Here is a 27,274-nt window from a genome sequence, read left to right as displayed (position 1 = left end):
TTTTCCAAAAATGGTCGAAATGGACTCGGCACACCTCAAAACGTTCGAATCCGTCAAAATTCGAAATTCGAAAATTTGCACGAATCCAATACTTTTTTCTATATATTAGATATAGAAGAAAGTAAAAAGGCACATTTATCCAGTATCAACAATAACATTTACGCAAAAACTCAACACTTGACGTGTGATATGTCCACATAACTTTCCCGACATCACTTTTTATTTAATCTAAGACAGCTGTAACGTTAAACTCCAATGCCTTTTGGCTCATTAACTCGTTAAGGTCATTCAGCTTTTTTTAAATGACGCAACTTCGGTCGCTTTCTCGTCAGGAGCACTCGATGCATATAAAAGGAACGCTTGGGAAAAAGAATCCGAAACCAGAACCAAGATGAAGACTGAACCTTTGAAGACCCGAAAGTGGATTATTAAGGTACGTTATTAATGAGTACCTGGACGACCGAGCCTCGCTCGGCTTTAAAAGATTTTTTTTTTTTTTTGTCAACTCGTGTTTTTTTAAGGTTCAATACTTTTCCAAATATACTTGAAAAGCATCGCGTTAACAAAATATTAAGCACTCGACCTTCTTATAACACTTAAGTATCAAACAAAGAAGATTTTGAATGTAATTAAATCAACATTTTGTTTTAAACTAGCTGTTACATTTGTTTCCGCTATACAATTTTCTTGTCGGTAATTAAAATATTTTGACCTTGAAGCCAGTTTTGCTATGGTGAAATCGGTTTTCAACCGAATACTTCCTTTCATACTATGATGCGTTTTACGATTTTATCCCAATCGAGATTTTCTTTTTGAATAAGTACTTTTAGTGTAGTTGGTCACTTTACGCCAGAAAATGCTACATAGAGCATGATATCCATCAAAACTGATGATCCACAAACCATTACAACAAATGATAACAACTGTCTTAACAAAACATAAACAGTCTCTAGACATATGTTTTTTCGAAATAAAATTTAGATGCGTGATTTTAAAAAAAAACATATAAAACTATTTAATGTGTAAAAAGGAATATAAGTGAATAAAATAAGACGGTCAAGCAATAGTTTTGCTTAAATAAAAAAAAAAGCCTTACATCGACTTACATAGTGCTTTTGAATTTGTTTTTAGTCAAGTGTGATTGAAATGAGCCAAAGTGGCTAATATCAGCCAAGCCTGGTAATCCTAAGCAAGTTTAAAATTTTAAAGCGAGAAGAGACAAATTTTCATTGTTATGGTTGCAAATCGTCTGCCTGATGCGTCAATTCACAGTTTACTTCAAGGCTTAACTTAATTAGACTTTATATTAAAAAACTGTTTTTTGTAAAAAAATCGCGTTTTTACAGAAAAATCACGGATGTAGATGAACTTAGAATGCTAAACTACAATTAAATCCAAAATTTCACCCAAATCGTTAGAGCCGTTTCCGAGATAAGAAATATATACATACCCACAAGAATTGCTCGTTTAAAGATATACTAGTGATACCCGCACGGCTTTGCCCGTAATAGAAAAATCAAAAAGTCTTTTGGTTCGCCTGTATATTTACAAATAATGTATGGTGAATTTTCTCGCCAGTTGGCTTGTACCCATCTTACGGTTCCACGTTATGATAATTTCGTATCTCGCCAGTTGGCTTGTGCCCATGTTACGGTTCCACGTTATGATAATTTCGTAATTTACTCGTCCATCTTATGATATTTTTTTTTTCTTAAAATTGGAATAGAAAAAGAACCACATCGAATTTTCGAAAAATCGCTTCGAGGTGCACACCCCCATGCTACATACTAACTTTGTGCCAAATTTAATGAAAATCGGCTGAACGATTTAGGCGCTATGTGCGTCACAGACATCTTGCAGACATCCAGACATCCTCCGGACAGAGAGACTTTCAGCTTTATTATTAGTAAAGAAGATAAAGAAGATTAACCTCGGAAATAACGTAAAAGGTCCTTTTCAAGTTAATTGTAGAATCCGGAAGGTATTAGGTCTAATTTTATTTAGGAAAAATTTTACCCCTTCCAGCACTAAAGTAAAATTATTACAATAATAATAATAATAATAATAACAATTCGTTTTTAACAAAATAAAGATAATTCCGGTCAAGAATGGCAGCCTGGTTTTTAGAGCACTTCTTTGTAGTTTCTTCTATATCTCATACCGTCGACCCCGCTTAATCGAATATCGTCGGTTCCAAGAAATATTATTCGATTAAGCGGAGTATTTGATAAAGCGGAGAAATTTTCTTTACCTATCTAAATTGACAACATTTGTCTAAAAAAGTAAAAATTATAAATCAATTGCTATGTAAAGGAAATAACTAATGTTATTTGTAAAAAGTTTCTGAAATAAGCTAATTAAACAATAAAATAGTTAATTAATTTGTACATTATTATAGTACGTATAGTATGAAAATTATAAAAAAGTAACTTTCAACTTGAGTTGTGAAATATTTGTTTTATCATCTTTTTACTTTCTTCTATATCTGATATATAGAAGAAAGTATTGGATTCGTGCAAATTTTCGAATTTCGAATTTTGACGGATTCGAACGTTTTGAGGTGTGCCGAGTCCATTTCGACTATTTTTGGAAAATGTCTGGCTGTCTGTGTGTGTGTGTGTATGTGTGTGTGTATGTGTGTGTGTGTGTGTGTGTCACGTCTGTGTGTGACCAGTTTTTTGTGGCCGCTCTACAACAAAAACTACCGCATGAAATCGAACGAAATTTAGTACACATATGTGCCCCTATGTGAACTTGTGCCCATTAGTTTTTGGCGCGAATTCCTCCAAGGGGGGTGGAGCAATGGGACGTTTTTTGAGTTACGCGTGCTTGCTATTCCTCAGGAAGTAACTGGCGGAATCAGACAAAATTTGGTCCATATGTTGCCAATACTAGGAACAGGTGCTGATTCAATTTTGGTGTCAATAACTCAAAGGGGGGTTGAGCTATAGAACGTTTTTTGTCGTCAATTGTGACTGCTGTATCTCAAGAAATAACGAACGGAATCAAACAAATTTTTTGACAAGTAGCCCTTAGTGGGTATAAGAGCTGATTTTATTTTGGTGTCCACAGCTAAAAAGGGGGGTAGCGCAATCGCCCGTTCTTTTTTTCCATTGTGAGTGCCCTATCTCAAGAAGTAGTGCTACGTTCTGATTGAAATTTGGAATATATGTGAATCCATACGTAAACAGGCTTTGGTTCAATTTTGACTCCAATCGCTCCAAGAGGTGTTGATTTTTTTTTTTTTTTTTTTTTGCGAATAAAAATAGCTTTATTAATGCAACAATAAGAAAGATAAATCGTAATAGATGGTCGTCTGCGTATTTCTCGTGATTTTAATTTCGGAGGGTCGGGATTACTCCCTGCCACCTCGCCACCGGCCGACACTGCATTCCTCCTCCCCTGTTTCTTCTTTGTCATGGCGAGACTTCCATCATTCACGAAATCCAGAAACTGAAATGTCTTTCCGTTTGTGTGCAATTTCATTGAAAATAACTTTTCTTCACCATCGCAACGGCGATTCTTAAATATTTCACTTTGAAAATCTATGGGAGAATGAAATGGCGCTGAAACATATATGTGTATGGAAATGATCGGAAATATTATCTCAATGATTTAAAATTTTTAACTGTTGCCATCTTATGTTTGTTAATAAATAAAATATTTGTAATTAATTCAAGTAAGGCTTTTAAAGTAACTTTCAATTTTCGCTCTTTGTTTTGTTTTTACAATAATTCAGACATTGGGATGGTCGTCAAGTTTTTGCATGTGTAATTTTGTTTCTGTTAGGAATATTGCTTCCTCGTCAAGCATGGGGAGGGATCAGAAAAAGGAAAAATATAGAAGAAAGTTTCGTGATGGCCACAACATACTAGTTTCAGAATATTTTTTGAAAAAATTCTGTTATAGTGGATTGCTTTCTCCAAGGTCTTTTGGGAATACTTTTCCGAGTCCTTTTCTCCCCTTCTCGTCCGCAGAGTTTTACATTTTCTACTTATCAATTCGCAACTCCAATAAACTATAGGAGGCGCTGCAGCCACTGTCTAATGGCGGATGAAAAAGGTAACGCGAGGTAGCGTATTCGAGCTCTGAAGTTGCGAATTTGTCATCGTCTGAAATGTGTGTTATTTAATTTAATTATTGACTGCACTGTTTTTTTTTTTTTTTTTTTGTAATGGCAATGACAAAAGAAATTAGATAGAATGGAGGAAATATTTTGATGAAAATTAGAAGTTTTTCTCACCCGTTGAGGGCGAAAAATATTGTTTTTTTATTTCACGTCAACAATTGTTCTTACACAACCACAACTGATTTCTAATTTATTCAAAAAAATTTCAACAAAAATATTTGCGAAAGCTGATGAATAATATTCGATTATCCGGGGAAATTATTCGATTAAGCGGGGATCATTAACATTGCGTCTACGAGGAAATATGCGGTTCCGGGAGGTTTTATTCGCAACTCCAGTTAGCTACCTTGCGGTGATTAATAATACTAAAGAAAAGGGTAAAACATTCCATTCCACGTGTTCTCTTGGGGGTTAATTACAGGCTTCAGACAGTTTGTGGTGTAATGTCATTTCAGAAGAATGGAAAATAAAGCTTCCCACATACACGATGAAAAAGTACTGTCATTCACTAAACATCAAAGCAAGTTATAAGTTACGACATTTGTTTGTTTTACCTTTTTCATCCGCCATTGGACAGTGGCTGCAGCGAACCCTATAGTTTATTGGAGTTGCGAATTCTTAAAAGCGGGATATTCGTTTGTCAGTTATCCGATTAAGTGGGGCTGACAGTATACAGAAAAAGTATTGGATTCGTGATTTTTTTCGAATTTTGACGGATTTGCAAGTTATGAGGTGTGCTGAGTACGATTTGACCATTTTTGAAAAATGTCTGTTTGTATGTCTGGTTGTATGTGTGTGACCGATTTTTTGTGGCCGCTCTAAAGCAAAAACTACTGCCTGAAATCGAAGGAAATTTGATTCACATATGTACTCCCATGTGAATTGGTGCCCACTAATTTTTGGTGCCTATTCCTCCAAAGGAGTGGAGAACGTATTCTCCCTTTTGCATGCCTGTTGTATCCCGAGAAATAACGGGCGGAATCAAAGAAAATTTAATCCATATGTTTTCCCTAGAGCAGGAGTTATCAAAGTAGGTGCCGCGGCACCCTGGGGTGCCACAGAGAGATGCGAAAGGTGCCACGAAATGTCCATAGTATCAGTACATATAATATAATAAAGATAGGCCAGGGTACCATGAGAAAATCCTAATTTTTCAAAGGGCGCCTCAAATCGAAAAAGTTTGGGAACTCCTGCCCTAGAGGGTACAGATGCTGAATCAATTTTGTTGCCAATAGCTTAAAAAGGGTTTGAGTAATCGAACGCGTATTAACAACTGAATTAGTGCCCATTAGTTTTTGGCTTAAATTGTTCCAAGGGAATAGAGCAATCAAAAGTTTTCTCCGTTATTCGTGACTGCTATATCTCAGGACGTAACTGGTGGAATTAAGCAAAAATTGGTTCATGTTTGTAGACCCTAAAGGGTACAGGGGCTGATTCAATTTTGGTGCCAATATCTCAAAGGTCCTGTCATGCAGCTGAAAATTGTTATGCCAAACATTAGAAACATTTTTTTTAAAAGCTATTTGTTAGGAATCATTACTCTTAATAATTGCGGGCCTTATTTTAAAAACGCTCAATCTGCACCACAACAGCTAAAAAATGTAATAATAATATTAAAAACAAATAAATAACTTTATACTGAAAAGTAAAAATATAAACAACTACGTTGAAAAACACTACATCATGTGAAATGTTGCTGACACGTATTTCGCACTTACAAGGCCCGGATCTTATTTTATTCAAGAAACTATTAATAATTAAATATGGGATTAACTGTTATGCTTTGATAGTAAATTAAAGCAGGTATTATTCCCCAACAGCATTATTTTTTGAAGGCTTTGGTTCTATAAACTGAAAGTTTGAAAATAAAGGCTGCTTACTGAAGTAAAGAAAGACGAGAGAAATGAAGTACTTTACAGAACTTTTTGATTGAAATCATTTTGCATCGAAGAGGGTGAAGTGAGACAACTTGCTAATGAGTTTCAATCATCGATTGCTTCTTTAAGAAATTTTCGGAAAAAAATATATATTTCTCAGACGAGAGAGAGAATGTTTTATCTGATGGTTGTGAAACGTCCATAATCTTTTTATCCAGTTGAATTTAGTTGCAGATTTCTTATCTGATGATGATTCCTTCTCTCAACGGAATTCGAAGATTCCGCAAGATGTAAATATGATTGGCGCATCAGATTGTGTAAGCTGATCAAGATATTCATCTATTTGAGTCAGATTACTGATTAAAGGAAGGAAATGGAAGTGGTTGTGTGGGCCATTGACTCTTTGTGTAATATATGACGAAATTGAACTGGCTAAATTGTAAGGGGCCAGTGATACAGCTCGAATCTTTTCCAGGACATAAAAGTCCCTTGTTCGAAAAAAGGAAATTCATTTTGGAGGAGTGAATTATACGAAGACAATAACAGTCAGGAGCACACGAACTTAAATTTTTAGGAGGACAGAAATTCTTAATTCGCCGAATGTAACTCCAAATTTTGCCGAATGATAAAATACGAGTATGCTCACAAAGGTCTAATGAATTTGGACATCCGGTCATTTAAAAATTTCTAAATTGCAATTGAATCGTTTATTTCAAAAACCAGTCAAGCGACAAAGTTGCTAATTTTAAGAAAACATCTATATTACCATAATAAATTATTCAATGATGATTACAACATTGTTTACGGAAAGGAATATGCCTAAATATGTATCCCTTTTAGCTTAAAGCATTGTAATCCTCATAGAAAATTTTTTATACGACAGTAAAAAATGCATTTTTGAAATTTTAGAGTTGTCGCTTGACTGTTTTTTGAAATGAACGGTTTAATTATGGTACGGACTTTGCCAAATCGTCTGGAAAAATTTGCCGAATGAGGAAATTTTTTGGGTGTTCCAGTGACCTCCTGTGCCTTCCCATCGGAGCGCCCCTGATAATATTGATCAATTTCTAAAAAAAAATTTCTTTCTCAGAATGAAATGGAAGATGGTAGGAAAAGAAGTGATGTGTACTGTTGGATTTCTAATATTTAGGATGTTGTACTTATTGCAACCAAGCTTTCATGACATTGCAAAATTTCCAATATCTGATAACATTAAAAGAGGTACCAAGTTACTGTTATACAAAAGTGCAAACAAGTCCGTTCTTACCCTAAGCATCTAAAACAAGGGCCTTGTACCTAGCCGATGAAAGAACTCTTGCAGTCAGGGGTTCCACGAATTTAAATTTGTCGGATGGGTAAATTCTTGATTTGCAGAATAAAACTTCAAATTTGGCTGAATGATAAAATACGACCATACACACATACGTACATCTACAGAGTTGTGAAAATTATTAGAATAATTGTGAAATTTACAGATAATTCTTGTTATGTTAAAGAAATAATATTTTATTTTAAAATTATACCTACATTTAATATTAAGGGTGCATCCCCTTGTTTTTTTTAATTAAGGATTCGATACGTCTTGGCATACTTTTTATAAGTTTTTGGCATTTAATTTGTATTTTTTTGGCAGAGCCTAATTTGGATGAGCCCTTCTGTCAGACTGTTCTTGTTTGTAAAAATCTATTTCTTTATATGTTTTTTTTCACAATGGTTAAAATATTCTCTGTTGGGTTCATATCTGAACAGTTTCTATGCCATGGAAGAGTTTATATATTTTTTTCATTCAAAACTTATATCACAGATAAAGCTTCCAGACAGAGAGTTCCATCACGCATGACTTTGAAATCAGCATTTGGAAACCAATCTTTTAATTGTGGAACCTTTGCTCCAGCACTTTTTCATGCTGATGCTGGGTCATCATTCCTTCTACAATGCATAAACATCCAGCACCCAGGGTAGAAATTCTGCTCCAATCCATTTCTTGGGTTTCTTGTTTAGCCTTTTGTACAAATAAGTTCGGGGAAAATACTTTACTGGTACTTCTCCTGACATACTGAATGCTTTCTTTTGATATTTGAAACATTGATTGATCAGAAAACTATACCTAAAAGAAAAAAGTACCTTAAGGAATGTTATTTATAAAGAAATAGTCTCATAAAAAAGTTTTAACTACAAAGTTCTGAATCTTTAGTCAGCATGCAATAAATATGATTTCAGGAAAAGTATTGAGCAACTTGAATTCAACTGTATATTCAAAGGAAAATTAATATTTTTCACCTTGCTCCAACTACTTACAAATTGTTCATCCACAATTTTTTGCCCAACCAAGTTGCTTTTCCATAGTAAATGTGATTTTAGTTCTTTCAATCTCTATCGAGTTCAACTGAGATGATCTTTCTACGGATAGGAAAATCACATACATTCACTCCATACGTTTGTAGAAAGATTTTTTGATCATAATCATTTGTTTTTCTGTTACCTTTAGAAATTTGAATTAATTTCCATCGATCCTTGCAGTAAATTTCTACTGTATTTAATTACTCCGGAATTTATGTATTCATATTAGAAGTCAAAAGATCTTTGTATTCACCACACAGATGCTTGCAAAATGTTTAGTTTTTTTAGTGATTTCTTGTTGTGCATAGTTATTTTCTTAGACGATACACTTTATCAGTGCTAATCTTTTCGGACAAATATCACTTGCTTCACTCATGATTGTGCAATAATCCTTTGAAAAAAGAAAAATAAAGCTACCGATTATAAACAAATTAAAACTGCGAAAAAAATTGCTTTAAGAAAAAAAAATACTGATGCTAACCCAAGGAAAAAAAATAAAATACTAGCACCGCAATCAGACAACTTTAAAATTTCATCTTAAATTCGATTGTTAACCAAACGCATTCTTTATGCAATGCAACAATTTCATTATTTTGGATGAAATGATTTTCTTTTTTTTAAATTCCAGCATTTAACAAAATAATGTCCCCAAAACTATTCTAAAGGAGTGAAAAGTTGATTGGAACAACAATACAAACTATCCTTCAAGAATTATTGTAAGTTTTTACCAAAATCATTGAAGAAAACTGAAAAAATCACAATTATTCTAATAATTTTCACACCTCTGTTTAATGAAAAGGGACATTCGAGTTATTAAAAATTGCAATATTTCCGTTATGTCTCTAAGTTTGCCGAATCGTCAGACAAAATTTGGCAAAGAAGGAAATCTTTAGACGGGCACATTGACCTCCGTGACTTCCCGTCGGGGCGTCTCTGCCGGCAATTTTTGAGGGGAATATCCTCCGATCCATCTTTGACGATCTCTGCCATGACGGAGCCTGGAAAAGGAGAATCGGAAATTTTGAAATATAAAATCCAACTATGAAATTGACAGGACATGTTTTGAGAATGAGTGATGATCAAACGACGGAAGTACTTTTCCTGGCTAAGCCAACAGGAGTGAGGAGTTAGAAGAAGAGACATACCCAGACTGAGGTGGGCGAACTATCTCTATAAAGAATTTGCCTCAATCTATGTCAAAGAACGAAAATCTGTTTGCACACAAAAGCGAAGAATGATCTCGTCTTCTTCAGCAAGCCAGAGTCCTCCCAGGATTGATACCAGATACACAGTGGCGTATACAAGGGACGTTGACAAAAAATTAGGTTGAATTGTGAACTTCTTATGATGATGTTTAATGATATATATATATATATATATATATATATATATATATATATATATATATATATATATATATATATATATATATATATATATATATATATATATATATATATATATATCATTAAAAATCATCGTATGATCAAACCCTCCCCTTGGAAAAATCCTGGATATGCCTCTACAGTACAATTATTGCGCACTGGTCGTTTGTGCCCACGTCCAGCAAAAAATTAAGATGCAAAAAATATTATTACCATTTCGCAAGATGGAAGTGGTCTAAACCTTAAGCATACAGTAAAACGTCGATTATCCGAAACTTTATTGTACGAAACTCTCTGTTAACCGAAGTTCATTTTGTTTCATTCATGAAACTACTACTTGTGTATAAAAGACATTTCAAAATTTAAATTCAAGAAACAATGTATACTGTTAGTGTATAAATTAATTAAAATGTTTCTGATTTGCTATAGTTTCATTTCTTATGAAGTGGCTTTGTAACGAGAAGGAGAAACAACGTATCACACCCTGAATTCAGAAATTGACACAACCCCAAAATTTGAACAAACGGACTTATCATTGTGTAAAGAGAAGTCAGAACAGTTATGTAAAAAAAAGTCACTTCTTATTGATGTAAAATACGAATTGAATGCTCTTTCTTGCCATCAAACTTGCGAAGTTAATTTATATAACTGGTGCGGGGTGACGCACGAACGATAAAAGCAATAGAGACACACAAGGGCGCCCATATAGGGGGGCAAGTGGGGGCTAAAGCCCCTCTCTCTTAGAAATTAGAACTTTCTTGCTTTTAGTACTTTTTTCTTTGCAAAAATACAAGCACATTTCTTCTCCAGCCAAAAATGAATAAGTTATTAAAAATGTAAAATTTTACTAACTCTAATCTGCACTGAAATCGGTTTCCATTGGGAAAATATTCTGCTACACCATGGGGAAAATATCTGAGCTCCCTCTTAAAGTTTTGCATATGGGCGCCCTTGGAGACACATCATTAAAATTTCAGTTTAGAAGAAAATTTTTCGAACTTTAAGTACAGTTTATTATTTTAGACTACAAAAGCCAACCAGTAAACATAACATTATAAATGTTAAGCGCGTACTTTGAAAAAACCTTAATATTTCTCCAGTGTTTTTTTTTTTTTTTTTTTTTTTTTTTTTTTTTGAGATGCGCCACTATTGTCATCTCGGTGCGATATGTGACTGTGAGTGATCTGAAAATTGAAGCATTATCGATTCTCCGAAAGTTTTTTTTTTTCCGAAAGCGGTTGGCAGATTTGCTTAGGATAATCGAGATTATCCAACAGTTTCGCACATAACAACAAACAACAGAGTTTTGTTTATCCATTGCCACCTGATTTTCCGAGCAAAATATTTGTTCTTGTTCATGTTGCCCTCATACTGAGTGCGTATCACCTCCGAGTGAAAGATAAATTCAATTCACGTTGATTTATTGACAAAACTGCAAGACACCCGTCAATTGATAGGGTGACGGAACGTTCAAGGTCAGATCTCCGTTTCTCATCCCTAGAAGGAAACGTCACCGCCTCGTGGCTCTATGAAATGAGCTGATCTCGATTGCTTAGATTCAAAATTGGTTCCACTACCCTTTGATCAACATTGGAAATCATTACCTGAAGATGAGTGTTGATCTGCGTTCTCTGTCTTCACACAACCGTGTTGTGAGTAAATTATTTCAGCAGTTTTTTTTTTTTTTTGAGCAATCACGAATTGCTTATTGTTTACACTTGACCGTAGTTGAATTCCGGTTCTTTTTAATTTTTAATACTCCTCTGGACTATATCTAATGCCTCTGAACTATATCCAATGGCCTCTGAACTATATCTAATGGCCTCTGAACTATATCTAATGATCTCTGAACTATATCCAATGGCCTGTGGGATTTTTATTCATTAGGCTTGGGAATTTAGTTAATGCCCTTTAGCCCAACGATTCTCAACCGATGGTCCGGTGGAATAGTACCGGTTCGCAGAAAATTTGACCGTTCCTCAGACACTTTTCATCGCTCACGTTAAAAAAAGTTTCTTACTCGGAACCCCCCCCCCCCATAGTACTAATAATAATAATCTTTACGATATTTTTACACGAATTTTGTGTTCAATTTTTGTAATTTTCTGTGATTTTTCAGTAATTTTTATTACTTATGTATAATTATTACAATATTTAGCTAATTTTTGTGACAGTTGTTTAATACCAAGTTGAATTTTCTTTCATTTATTGTTATTGCGTATTACTTTGTAAAAAAAGAAAAAACCTACAGCCTTCAACAATTTTTTTACGGGTTCCCGAGTAAGAAGTAATTTATTTAACACTCTGCGAATATATGTTTTTTTTTTTCTTTTTCAACAGCTATCCCGGTCAGTGGGTCACAAAAGGTTGAGAAACACTACTCTAGACTATATCCTTTGGAATATATCCAATTTGAATTTTTTGACATCTTAAATTCAAATTATGGTTCTCGCATTTATGATTGCGATAGGAGCCATTTGTAGAAATAGAAACGCAACGAGTAGGGTCCTGTCGCAATTTCTGGTTGCTAAAGACATAATTTGAATTCGAGGTGCTAAAACTCCAATTATTTTTATTTCGTGTTTTTTTTTTGAAGACGCTTCGAATTCTTTATCTTGAATTCAATTGAATTCGCCTCGAAAAAAAAAAAAAAAACTCGCCATTACTTTATAAGGTATTCATCTCAGCTCACTTGTTGAGGGAATTCAGTCATTTGCAATTCACAGTCAACAATTCATTGCGTTTTCCCTTCCTCAAGTGGATTGTGGTTCATGCTATAGCAGGACATGTAGTAAAGGATGTTACTGTTATCTATTTACTAAAACTTTTTTACTTTCTTCTATATCTAATATATAGAAGAAAGTATTGGATTTTTTATTTATATTTAAAATTTCAGCTTTGATTTTCGTATTTTTTAAAGGAAATTACAAATACTATATACGTATAGGATAAGTTTAATATTGGCATCAATTTTCTTCTGAGTTTTTACTCTTAATTTTAATTATAACGTTTCAGTAGTTGGTAATAACAAGCATTTGTACTTTGTTCATTTTAACTAATAATGTATTTTGCTAATTAACACTTGTAGTTTTCATAAATTTTACAATCTATTTTTGTTTTAACTTACAATTTTAGTTTACTGCTTCTTTTCTTCTTTGCACACAGCTCACGGATTTAATTATTATTTTTTATTTATATTCTTTTTTGAATTTTATTGCTGTAGTTAATTACATTATGTGCTTACAGTTGTATTTGTAATTGCATTGACATAGTAGTTATTTTAATAAATATAAACGTGCAGAAAGATTATGCTTGGAATTAGAGCCTATTTTGCAATACTAATTTGTCTAATTAATTATTCAACTCCCCATATTAAGAAACCGCTGGCAAAGTTCTAATAAAATGTAGTATTAATTTCTTACTTCAAAATCCTGGTTTATATGCAAATACATATGTGCATTGCAAAGGCAATAAAAATATTTTTCTTCTTTTGACGTTAATACATACAACTGTATAAAAACGGCAAATTTTGAAAACAACTGCATCTGTAAATTGCGTTTTGCAACTCACTTTCAGATTTTTCTTTCATAAAAAAGAGCTTAATGAATAAATGAATAAACCTGTTTTGTTCTTCATAAGAACAAAACATTGGGCGACCTGCGGATTTTTCTCGCGTGGTGTCGCCCAGTTTTTTCTGTATATTATTAACTAGCGGTACCCGCACGGCTTTGCCCGCAGTAAAAAATGAAAAGGTCATTAGGCTTGCCTGTATATTTACAAATAATGGATGATGAATTTCTCGCCAATTTGATATGTTAATTTGCTCGCCCATGTTACGGTTCCGTGTTATGATAATTTGCTGGGTAAAATGTTCTTAAAATTGGAATAGAAAAAGAACAAAATTGAATTTTCGAAAAATCGCTTCAAGGTGCTCACCCCTATGCTACGACTAATTTTGTGCCAAATTTCATGAAAATCGGCCGAACGGTCTTGGCGCTATGCGTGTAACAGACATCCAGACATACAGACTTACAGTTTCATTATTAGTAAAGATTTCAGACAATAGGTAAAAAATTCTGAAACTATATGGGGTTTTAAATCTATATGAAGCTTTGAGAAATTATTCTATACTTTTCAGTTCATTTTAAAACCTGTATTAAAACTTTTTTAGTTTAATAATTATTTTTATACTGATTCTAAAAGATAAACTTAGTTTTCTTTAGCTATTGCCTACATAAGCCTTAGATATTTTTAGTTTTACTGAAACACTCAGATTTTATCAATACTAACAATAAAAAAAATAAAAAAAAATCATTTAAGGTAATTTATTTCGGACTTAATACAGCAACGAGAGCATAAGTTATTTTGCATTTTTACTCAGCCCAGATGTATACTTCCATTCTGCGTCCCCCCCCCCCGAAAAAAAGAAAAAGTTTATCTTACGAATTAATTTCTTTTTATTCGCAGGATGTGCCCCCTGGAAAGAACGGGGAGACCTATTCTCGTCAAGATTCAGAAGAAAGAAATCGACACGCCATGGTTGTTCTTTTTTCACTAAATGAAGAAGTGGGAGCTCTAGCTGAAGCCCTCAAAATATTCAAGGTAATTTCATCAAAACAATATTCGTTTATCATTCCTGTTATGTTGTTCATTTAAAATCATTAATTAGTGTTGCCATCATCATCGTCGTCGTCGTCATCATCACTTCCAAATTACATACAATCTGTAGTCAAACAGTAACTTTTTCCCCCATTTTCCATGATGTTAAATTTTTATTTAAGGTAAAAAGCTTGAAAATACGCTTGACTAAAGGTTTCAGGTTTGTTTTCGATTTTCACGCTTGTATGGGAAATTTAAAACTACTCTGTTTCGAACAAATATTAAATTCTTCTTCTTCACACCTTTTCTATGCTTCTGCGATCAAGTTCGAAATACAAGTTAGAGATATTGCAATTTTATTTCCTATTTTGCTTCCCATTTAGAAAATTACAAGATTCAATTTATAATTGATTCCTTTTGCATTTCAATATCTTTAGAACTTTAATTCATTTCAGATCCTATTTATTATAGGGTAAGGTGGGGTACAGTGTTACAGAAAAGAACAAACTAGAATGTAACGTCGAAAATATTGTTTTAATCAGCTTATTTTCGGTATGGATATAAACGATAACAATCTCTCTTTAATTAAAATTATTTAAACATTAATATTATTGGCAACTACTTAATTTAAATTGCACTTTAATTAAATCAGGCGATCATAACGCTTACCCCCGTATTTGGGGGTACTCTGTACCGCAGCGTAAGGGGCACAATCTCACAAAAAAATATAAAAGAGAAAATAACAATAAGAAAGTAGAAATGGTTATCAACTTTGCCATTTCCACTTAAACAGCTAACGTCATACTTATTATCCTCAATGTTTGTCAGTAATTTGTCAGTATAGTGTCATACAAGGCCCCGTAACAAAGTATCCTGGAGAGGCTATTCGAATAGAAAATTCAAGTGAGTCTCTTAGGTTACGTTTAAAAAACAGCTCAGTTACTCCTATACCGGGCTAATGAGTGTTAATAAGCACAAAACTGCAGTCCTCGACTGGAATTGACTGAGTTAGCGGTGTATTTCATGTAGTTAACGGTAATTTGTAAATAAATATACTGAAAAAAGAGGAAAGCCCACATGACTTCCCTAAATATAATACACTCGGAAAGAAATTTAAAACTTTAAAATTATTTTTTCGTCGTTTGATCACACAAAAACCTTTTTTGTTCGTTATTTTTCAAACGTGGTACACTGTGGCACAGACAACTGCTTAAAAATAGCTGCTTGTGAGGTAGACAAACATGTGTTCCAACATCATACAAATGAAAGACAGAGACAGAAAGGTGCGATTGTGCATTGTAACGGTGTACCCCGGGTAACAATGTGCCCCACCTTATCCTACAGTTAAACATATCTTTCTTATTCGTTGTTTTTGCTATAATAATACACAGTTGCATAAGATATAAAGTATTACATTTTCTCGTCTTCATTATTATTATTTTTTTTTTTTTCAGGAATATAAGATAAATTTGCACCACATCGAGTCACGGTCATCCAAACGGTTAGACAATGACTACGAATTTATGGTTGAATGCGACACACGATCAGGGAACATCAACGAAGCCATAGAAGAACTACGTACCAAATCGCAATATATGACGGTAATTTCGAGGGATCACAAAGAAATTGAAACTGGTAAGTAGTTTGGATTCTATGCGTATCATAACAGTTTTTCCAATATGAATCCATGATTCATGTTAAGAATCGTATATTCTTATTTTGAAAATTGGAAGTTTCGATTTTTATGGTTTACAAAACAAACAACGAACGTGTGGTTAACGAACCGAAACATTTTTCGGTTGAAAAACGTAATGGACAAGCGTACAAATTTGTTGCAGTATATACAAGAAATTTCTTCTGAACATCTGGCTAAACGCCATAATGAATTTGGAGAGATACGAAGTTTTGCCTAACAGTTTTGCCCATGAGGCTGTGACGATGATGTAGCTCTGGGATCATGTTCACGTATCCAGTTACCCTTTTCCAGGTAACGCACCAGGTTTCAAATTCTTATAGTGTCACCATCCTGGGATGCAGCAAGAAGGGGTTCGAAGGGTCAAGCCCAGAACACTTAGTTTCAAGCCACATTACAAATTCTGGTATTTTATGTGGTATGCTCTACTCTAGAAGGTAAATTCTATTTACGTTTCGATGTTGCCAATTAATTTTTTAAAAATGTTAGAAACGGACGTTGTAGAGAAACTGCAACGTATATTCAACATTTACGAGGTGCTTGAGTGTGTGCTTGATCGATTGTGCGTGGGCTCTTCTTCTTTTTTTTTTTTTGCCGCAAATGTGGTACTTATGCGCATTCACTTGACTATTCAGGTGAGAGTGTTCCTAATCCTTCCCCAAAATGGTCTACAGCGAAACCGCATCAATTGCTGTTCGCTCCGAGAACTGTAGTGTAAATATTCTCCACTCTTCGATCTAACTATCGAGCAGTTCATAAATTTTATAGGGGGGGGGGGTTATCCAGTATTAGTTAAACAACTTGCCAAGTGATCAAGCAAGGTATAATTAACCTCACAGAAAAGGTTCTCTCATTTAAAACCTTGTAATGAGTGGCCAGATGCTTTCCCGATTGCCATAGCCACATTTTTTATGTGTTGTGTCCAGAATATTTCCTTTTGTATCATGCAAAGGTCATAGCTACTAAGTAGGGTAGACCGACCAGTGAGTGAACACCACCCAGTGAATGAACAGCGCATCATTTTTTAAAAAAAAATAAGCTTCCAAAAATTTTTTTCTGAATAAATTCACTACAAAAGCGTTCTTTATTGATACTCTAAGCTATCTGACACCTGATTGGTTACTTTGGATACTTATTTTTTTCCTGGCAAAAATTTGAAATTTTTACTGCCGTGAATCGTTTTTTCTCTCTTTCAAAATAATAAGGCTGGTTTCGTGCTAGCAATTATTTTGATACATATTATTTTTATCGAGAAATTTTATTTTTTAACTCTACGAAAGAAAAATTAAGTATACATATTTAGGCTATGGATTTAAATTGTTTCAGTCAATGCAGAATGCGTAAATTTTCAGGTAGAGGAGTGTTCAGTCACTAGGTACGAAAAATTGCGAAAACCCAGTGAATGAACACTGGCAAAAGTTCTTTTGATTTAAAAAGAAATTTGAAGTTTCTTTGAGATATTTTCATTTTCGTACTTTTTTGTAATGCAGATAGTTTTATATTGTAACGGATTCCGTGCGACTTCCACTTTCTTGAAATGAAGACACAGTTCTTGATAAAAACACAGGAAATTTATTTACACTATGTACAGGAGAGATCTTCAACAACTGCTAAATTATTCATCAGCAATTAAGCAATTATCACACAACACCGTAAACTCAACGTTTACACACGTATTTACTTCCAAATACGAAAACAACACAGCGAAATGCGTCGCTATAAACAGAGCAAAATGCTCCTCAGTTCGAAATATCAATCGAAACTAACTGTTTATCCATCGCTAACGGCTTAAATACACCGAAAAGAAATTTCTCAAATATTCCACACGCTTCTGTAAAGTAGTAGACCGTTATCAATGAAAAGAAAGAAAATAGGGGTCGTATACTTTATCCGAATGAAAAAGGGGTTGTATATTCATTACGGGAAACTATTTACAGGTTACGTTCCTACAATAATTACTATTTACAGAATTTGTAACATTGCCCCCTTCCTAAGGACTGCACGTCCCGGGCAGTACAATCCCCAGAAATGGTGTCGAACTTCTATCAAAAGTTTACAAACATTCACATTAATTAATAACTAACAGATACATAGGAAACACAATAATAACAAGAAATATTACTAAACATTAAAAGCAAAAAAATTATCTACAGCTTTTATGTTATCAACCATGGTTGTTTACATAATACTCATGAACTATGGCCATAGTATGGGGCTAACCGATCATAATGTACAACCCTAGGTTTTGCATTAGGTGATTTTTGGATCCTCACTACGACGTCATTTAGTCGGTTAACGACTTTGTAGGGTCCATCCCAATGCGACTGCAATTTGGGTGACAGACCTTTCCGTCGGATGGGATTCCATAACCAAACCTTGTCGCCTTCGTTGAATTCATGTCCAGTAGACCTTGTGTCGTATCGGGTCTTCATCTTCTCCGCCGCGATGTTGATTCGCTCTCGTGCGAAGTTATGAACGTCTTCCAACCGGGCCTGGAGATCCTGGATGTACTCCTCAGGCGATGCAGGCGCATCCGGAGGACGACCGAAGACGAGATCACAAGGTAGCCGAAGCTCTCGTCCGAAGAGCATCTGAGATGGGGCATATCCGGTAGTCTCGTGGACAGCACTGCGGTAGGCCAGCAGGAACAAAGGCAGCTTCTTGTCCCAATCCTGTTGATTTCTGGAGACCAAAAGTGAGAGATTATTTAGGATTGTGCGGTTAAATCTCTCCACCATGCCGTCCGATTGTGGGTGTAGTGGTGTTGTCCTAGTTTTCTCAATTCCGAGAATTTGACATAGGTCCTTAAACACAGCAGAGATGAAATTCCTCCCTTGATCGGAATGAATCTGCAAAGGTGTTCCATATCTCGAGATCCAATGTTGGACTAGAGTCTCTGCTACGGTGGTAGCCTCTTGATCTGGAATGGGATATGCTTCCGGCCATTTGGTGAAGTAGTCGATGGAAACAAGAATGTATTTGTTCCCATCAGCAGTTCTTGGTAGAGGACCCAGGATGTCGATCCCAATTCGTTCGAAAGGAGCTCCAACGTTGTACAGATGTAGCTTCCCTCTGCTTCTCTTCTTCGGTCCTTTACGAGCAGCACAGGCGTCACAAGAATGGCACCACTTCTCCACGTCATCCTTCGCCTTGCTCCAGAAGAAGCGCTCCCGAACTTTATTGAGGGTTTTCAAGACACCAAAATGTCCTCCAGTCGTACTACTATGTATTTCTTTCAAAACATCTGAAATCCTTGATCGGGGAAGTAGTAACTGCCACCTAGATGTTTTACCGTCGTCAGATTCCCATTTCCGGTGTAACACGCCGTTCCGTAAATGGAGTGAGTTCCATAAAGCCCAGTATCTTTTTGTTGCAGGACTGAAGATGGAAACGTCCTGCCAGCTAGGGCGTCGACTGTCACTTTCCATGAACTCTAAAATTGGTTTTATGTCGGGGTCTTCAAGTTGATCTTTTCGAACTTGGTCATCACTCCATGGATCAGGTTCTGATGATGTTGGAGTCACTGTCACCTGATAGGCGGTAGGGCTAGTCGTTCCATACTGCTTCTCGATTCGGGAACAATAGTGGCAGTTCTCAGGACAGGGTCTCCTTGATAAAGCGTCAGCATTACCGTGAGATAACCCTTTTCGATGCTTGATCTCCATGTCATATTCCTGGAGCCGCTGTATCCATCTGGCTATCTGGCCTTCCGGATTTTTGAAGTTCAAAAGCCAAGTTAATGAGGCATGATCTGTCCGAAGCAGAAATTTTCGGCCGTAGAGGTAATGATGGAAGTGTTCTACAGCTTTCACTATGGCCAGTAACTCCTTTCTGGTGACGCAGTAATTTCGCTCCGACTTTGATAAGCATTTGCTCCAGTAAGCGATGACATGTTCATTTCCGTCAGTTTCTTGGGATAAAACAGCTCCGATGCCCTCGTTGCTCGCATCAGTGTCTAGGATGAAGGATTTTTCAGGCTGAGGATAGGCGAGGATAGGCGTTGATGTTAAAGCCTCCTTCAGTCGTAGAAATGCATCTTCGCATTCTTTGGACCATTCAAACTTTTGCTTGCTCTCCGTCAGCTTATGCAAAGGTCGTGCAATGTTGGAAAAACCCTTCACAAACTTCCTGTAGTACGTGCAGAGCCCCAGGAAACTTCGCAGCTGATGGATGTTTTCGGGACGACTCCAACTCTTGACAGCAGACACCTTTTCTGGATCGGTTTGTACACCTTCAGAAGAGATGATGTGACCAAGGTAGTTCACTTCCCGGCGGAACAAATTACATTTGGACGGGCTTAACTTCAGATTGGCTTCATTAAGCTTTTGCAGCACCTTCCTAAGATTTGCCAGATGTTCTTCGAAGCTGCGTCCCACGATGATGATATCGTCTAAGTAGACCAGACAGGATTCGTAAGAGAGTCCTCTTAACACTGTCTCCATAAGACGCTCGAACGTAGCTGGTGCATTGCAGAGGCCGAAGGGCATCACTTTGAACTGCCATAAGCCTTGTCCAGTTGTAAACGCTGTCTTCTCTCGGTCATCAGGGTGTATCTCAACCTGCCAGTAGCCGCTCTTCAAGTCCAGGGTCGAAAACCACTTGTGTCCGGAAAGAGTGTCCAAGGTGTCGTCTATCCGTGGAAGAGGGTAACTGTCTTTCTTGGTGATTTCATTCAGTCGTCGGTAATCGACACAAAATCTGGTGGAGCCATCTTTCTTTCGGACCAAGACGATGGGAGAGGCCCAAGGACTGGATGAGGGTTCGATTACATCATTCTCCTTCATCTCTTTCAGAAGGGTTTCAACCTCTTCCTTCTTAGCGAATGGTAGTCGTCTTGGATGCTGTTTAATAGGGGGGTGTTCTCCAGTGTAAATCCTATGCTGCGTTAAATTCGTACGGCCAACATCCTCCGATGTAGATGAAAACAGATGCTTGAAGTCGTCCACCAATTGTTCCGCAGCAGTTCTTTGATCCTTCGATAAGGGTGCACTCCCAATTAACTTCGATGTCAAGGACTCAGAAGACACAGTCTCGGGGGAATTGATTCTTCTAATGATGCAGTTTACGGGAGTACAAGTTGCTAACACTTCGCCTTTCCGGATAGTCCTTGGCCTTTCACTCACGTTGGCGACTCTCACAGGAATTACATCCTTAGAAAGGTCCACAAGCGTAGATGCTACCAGTACTCCTTTTAGGCTATTGCTTAGGTTAGGGTATTCAATGAGTCCAAATCGAGAATGAAGGGGTCCGTGATATTAGCGACGAATGCCGTATGATGGTAGGTGGCATTCCCAAACACTATTTCCAAGTCCACTTTACCGTCAATCTCAATTTTGTCACCTGTCACAGTCTGGAGACTTACGCGTGGCGATGTCCACAGCAGTTTCAATCCAAATTCACGAGCCACATCTGTCCTAATGATTGTCACATTGGCTCCAGTGTCAACAATCAGTCTGCAGGGGTTCCCATTTACATGTGCGTAAATGAAAAGTCCATCACTGCCACTACTAGAAGAGGAAATCTGCAGAGCTTTAGTGGTGGTGATTTCCTTCCCTCGCGTAGCTTGGCGAGCCGGACAACTCCTTCGCAGGTGTCCTTCACTACCGCATTTCCAGCACTTCTGCTCTTGTTTCTTTTGGGCTGTTATGCTGCTCAACTGTCTTGTCAAGTCACCGAGTTGTCTTTCAAGTTCAGCGAGGTGGGACGACCTGGAATCAGACTCATCAGCTTCCAGAGTTCGGATGGGATGGCGATTCACACGGGTTGCTTGCTGGGCGGCCTCGTATCTCATCGCATACACAACAGCAGAATTCAGGTCTTTGACATCCGCCATCCGTAGAGCTTTCTGGATTTCCGGATCTCGAACCCCGTCGATGTAATAGTTGAGTGCCAGGTTGTCTCGAACATCCGCAGGACAGTCGCAAAAAGCAAGATGAGACAGTCTCTCGATGTCCGCCGCAAGCTCTTGCAGGGTTTCCCCAGTTTTCTGGAAACGGGACTTCAACTGGAGTCGGCTCAAATCTTTCTGGCACTTCTCACCGAAGCGAAGCTCCAACGCAGATGTGAGGGCGGCGAAATCCAGGCGCTGGCTGTCCGGAAGGGTCTGAAGAATCTCCGCTGCGTCACCTCTCAGGGATGCTGCAAGATGACAGGCCTTGGTAGCAGAGTCCCATCCGTTCGCTTCCGCCACTATCATGAATTGAGTTTTGTAAACCTGCCACGAAGTTTTCCCATCAAATGTGGCAAGTTTAATGGACGGTCGAGCAACCGATGTGGGAGCGCCAAACTGTACAGAGCTGCTTTCCGCGGTCGCCAATCTCCTTTCCACGTCCTTAATTATTTCTTCCTTAAATGAAGTCAATTTCTTGTCTTCTTCTTCCAACTTATTTTCCATATTGGCGATGCGCTCTTCCACAGTATCAAATTTTTCTTCCAGAGCATCGACTTTATCTCCCATGGCGGTTAGTAATTCTCCATCATGGTTTTCATCTACGTTAGGTCACTTTTCATTTCATCGTGACTTGTAGTAATTTTAGCAGTTAAATCACTATTTAACAGTTCTTGGTTAGTCGTTAATTCATTTTTTAATTGTTCTTGATTTGCAGTAAAACTTGCAGTCAAGTCACTTTTCAATTGGTTTTGATTAGCCGCCATATCATTTTTCACAGAGTTGATTGCATCAAGCAGTTGTTTTAATTGTTCATCCATTGCGCGAGTAATCACCATAAAAATAAAGTCCAAATTTAAAAAGTCTTTATGAAAAAATATCCAAAGTCACACTTACTGCAAGAAAGTCCTGAAGAAGCCCCACGTTGGGCGCCAAATTGTAACGGATTCCGTGCGACTTCCACTTTCTTGAAATGAAGACACAGTTCTTGATAAAAACACAGGAAATTTATTTACACTATGTACAGGAGAGATCTTCAACAACTGCTAAATTATTCATCAGCAATTAAGCAATTATCACACAACACCGTAAACTCAACGTTTACACACGTATTTACTTCCAAATACGAAAACAACACAGCGAAATGCGTCGCTATAAACAGAGCAAAATGCTCCTCAGTTCGAAATATCAATCGAAACTAACTGTTTATCCATCGCTAACGGCTTAAATACACCGAAAAGAAATTTCTCAAATATTCCACACGCTTCTGTAAAGTAGTAGACCGTTATCAATGAAAAGAAAGAAAATAGGGGTCGTATACTTTAGCCGAATGAAAAAGGGGTTGTATATTCATTACGGGAAACTATTTACAGGTTACGTTCCTACAATAATTACTATTTACAGAATTTGTAACAATATGCTTATTTATTTATGTATTTCATTATATATTTTATAATTTCTTTATTTTTTTCTTTGCAAACAATGCACTTTTTACTGAGTTTTATCTTTTATCTATCTATATCTCTATCTGTATATTAACCTACCTACCTACATCTATCTTTCCATATCTTTATCTCTCTTGATAGATAGACAGGTAGAGAGAGAGATAGAGAAATAGAAATATATATACAAAGAGAGAGAATAGATAGCTAGATATGTATGTATGTTTTTATATAGATAGATAAATAGATAGAGGAATTTATAGAGATAGATATATAAAAAATAAGAGGTAAATAGATATATAGGTAGATAAATATAGAGATAGAATAGGTAGGTAGATAGATAGATAAGTATATAGATAAGTAGATAGATATATAGATAGATAGATAAGTAGATAGATATATAGATAGATAGATAAGTAGATAGATATATAGATAAGTACATAGATAGATAGATAAGTACATATATAAAGATAGATAGATAGATAGATAGAAAAATGGATAAGTACATTGATAAACAGGTAAATAGACATAGAGATAGACCGATAGATGTGTAGATAGAAAAATAGGTAGAAAGGTATATTGATAGATGGATAGAGATATAAAAAGATAGATATAGATAGATAGATAGATATAGATATAGAGAGATAGATAAATAGATATGGATAGTTATATAGATCGATAGATAGATAGATCTTAAAGAAACTTAGTTTCTTTTTGAATTAAAATTTATCATGTTCATTCACTGGACCAATTTGTGTTCATTTACTGGTTCAATGTGTTCATTCACTGGGTCATTGTGCCATTTTTTCTTTAAACACCTAAAAGAGTCGGAAGCGGTACCATTTAAGTTCCCGCGATTTTTTAAAGACATTTACATAGATCAATGAAAATGCTTTAACTATCACGATCTGTATAATAGAATTTAAAATTACTAGGATTTTTAAAAAATGAAATTGTGCTTAACTGTTCATTCACTGGTCGGTCTACCCTACTTTAAATATTTTTTTCTCACAATGGAGACGTAGCACAATGCACAAGCACGGCGCTTAGTGTTATAAATCCTTGTCGTGTATATTACTCGCAATGTCACCAGGGAACTGAAATTACCTGCCTGTGAAGTTCCTTTTGCTGAACCCGCCACTTACATAAAGTAGGCGAGACCGGAGATGGTTGGCGAACTTTTTAAACTTTATTTTTTTTTAAATTGTAAATAAAGTAGAAAATTTTTCTTTTATTGCTATGGTATCAGCAATCAAGTCGCATTTTTGTTTTGATAGTACTATGCTTTGTCTATTTTTTACATAATTTTTTGGGAACCTTCGCAGAGTTCGCACACTTTATTAGCGAGCCGTATCGTATGGGGTAAGTTAGCGAATTGAGAAAAATTCATAATAGATGCAGAAAATTTCACATAAAGCCTCAAAGATGCTTCAAAGAAAGCAAGTAAAACTTACCAATTAATGAAAAAAAGCAAAATTAGTATTGTAATTGCTTTAAAATTAGGTACCACCATAACTATATACACCATATAAAACACACCACACCGTATACATATACACCGTTACACCATATAAAAGGTTTAACTGATTTTAGAAGTAAATGCTGAAAAATGCAAGCATTATTTGAAATGAATAATTTTATTTGCCTACATTCTTCCTTTTTATGTTTCTTTTGAGTTTATATTCCTTTTCTCTTAGATTCATAGATTTGTTGTATGTTTTGGGGAATTTTGTGATAATTTGCGTTTTTCTGCGAAGATTCTTTCTTTCTGAAGAGCCTTTTTGACTGGAGTATTAAAGAGTATTGCTGTAGACCTATTTCGTTTCCATCCTTTTTTGATCTAACCCTCTCCAGCTTTAAAATGAAGTCGTATATGATCTGCAGTAATGCTCAGTATGTGGGTTTGGCTGAGACATAGCGCTATCTTCAGTAAGAAACTCTAAATCTGAATTATTCAATGAAGTGCAACTGAATCTGCTCTAGGAGAGGTACATCCAGGGTTATTTCTTGCTCCCAACATGGTTGATGCTGGGACAAACAGATTCACTCATAGATCCAGGAGATTGGGAGTCTGACTGATCAGTGATATAACTTGGCATGAAGTCAGTCCTGAAAAATGTTTGAATTGCAGGGAAGCACATCAGTTCTTTTGAAACCATTCATAATATTTATGGGGCTTGCTTCTTGTGGAAAAGCAGCTGTTACCATCGCCACCGTTGGTACGTCGTAAATCATCATTGACTTTCCTGGATTATTCACCAGCGGACACAGCAAACACAAGCGGAATCAACACAATTTTTCATTGAGCAATGTAGAGACTCTTATCAAGAGGCAATAACTTATGGCTATAATGCGGCGGGAAATAGATTAGTGTTCTTATTATTTTTAGTAGTGTAGTAGTTTCATTACAAAAATCAAGCCCTTCTATTGACGTGGGAGTCGTAAATGTCTAGGAAGAGAATCAGAGGTTTTTCTTTGAACATTTAGTGTTTTTAGCAAAATACTTTAAGAAATCTGGAAACATTTCAGCAGCTGTCATCTACCCATTAGAGAATGCACCATACATGCAGAACTACATCTGTTGGGGTTTTCCCGTTGTTGGTTTTTCTATTGTAATTTCTCATTTCCTGAAAGAAGAGCAGGTATGTTGGCTATTGTATAGGCATATATATAAAAGAAATGATAAGATCAAGAATAATGTAACTTATGCAATTATTTCATTAAATTGAGATTTTACTGAATTTAAATTTCAATTGTTTAATGTTTTGGCTCTAAAAACTTTTCTTGGGGCAAATTTGCGAATTCGCGCACTTACCCCGAAAAAAGTTCGCCTACTAGCCCCAAGTCGCAGTATTGAAATCAAGTTACACTGATTGTAAAATGGGTTCATTAAATAATCCGAATAAGACGTCATTGTTGCGTAGAAGCATGGGATATTCAATATTAATAAGTTTTTATAAATTACTCTACTATTATACGTTTTATAAGAAAATAACTAAGGATGAAAAAAATACTTAACGCTGCGAAAAAAACAACTTTCTCTCGTGCAACACGTTTGGGTTGGCAGATTTCACTGAGAATACACTGAATGTAGCGAGGCATCTACGTGGTTACGTAACAGCTCACTCAGAGCTCTGTCAAACCAAAAACAAGAAAATTATTTAACATTCGCACACTTACTCCTTCACATAATAGCCCCGGTCTCCCCTACACGAACTCTGTTGCTGAAAATCAATATCGAGCTTAAAATATTTGGCTCCGCTAGGTTCAGAAATGAAACCTTTAGGAAGTTCTTGTTGGAGTGGTTTAGTGAGACGAGGAGTGTTGTTGAAGCAAAGTTGAATTTCACTACTATTCTGTCGTGCATGGGAAAGTAAAAAGAAGAACTGCAGGAATGAACTTTTTAAAAATTTGAAGAAATACTTTTGGATTCCATGTAAGCAATAGAGTAATGTTGAAATTTGACGTTGTTTTTATGCTTTATTTTCAGCGAAAACCAAATAAACAAGCTTCTACACTAGGGTAAAAGCACCTTTAACAGACATGCTTAAGACATTGCTCTCAGGTTAACTCAATTTTCTGCGTCTTTTAATGTATTTAGACTTTTAAAACTATTTTTCTACCATGCAACTATATCTCGTCTAACGTTTGGCAGCTTCTGGATTCTCTGAATTAGTTAATTTTGTTTCGAAAAAAGGTCCGACACCACAGTTGCAGACACCGATAAATCTGATGATACTCAGTAACAGATAGGATGAGGAAAAGATGAGAGTTGGACAAAATTCCCTTTTACTCTTCAAAATGTGCAGAAGTTTTTCATTTTTAGAACTAAAGCCTTATTAAATTGGAATGAACATAAAACACCAGCTTACCTCGTGGTGGCAGTTCTTAACCCTCCACCACTGCCTTGTAAATGCCAACT

The 27,274-nt window shown here is 35.9% G+C and overlaps 1 protein-coding gene across 1 annotated transcript in view; it reads left to right on the top strand.

Annotated features, from left to right (window-relative positions):
* The first annotated feature begins 391 nt into the window (after positions 1-391).
* LOC129233755 (protein henna-like) overlaps positions 392-27,274 on the top strand; it is a 61,374-nt gene continuing 34,491 nt past the window's right edge. Inside the window, exons 1-4 of the mRNA XM_054867734.1 lie at positions 392-433; positions 6,225-6,323; positions 14,199-14,333; positions 15,785-15,965. Coding sequence (XP_054723709.1) covers positions 392-433; positions 6,225-6,323; positions 14,199-14,333; positions 15,785-15,965 — 457 coding nt within the window. The remainder of the gene's footprint in view (positions 434-6,224; positions 6,324-14,198; positions 14,334-15,784; positions 15,966-27,274) is intronic.

The sequence above is a fragment of the Uloborus diversus genome, unplaced genomic scaffold, assembly GCF_026930045.1.
Source record: "Uloborus diversus isolate 005 unplaced genomic scaffold, Udiv.v.3.1 scaffold_694, whole genome shotgun sequence".
Taxonomy (NCBI): Eukaryota; Metazoa; Arthropoda; class Arachnida; order Araneae; family Uloboridae; genus Uloborus; species Uloborus diversus.
This window is presented reverse-complemented; position numbering and strand designations above follow the sequence as displayed.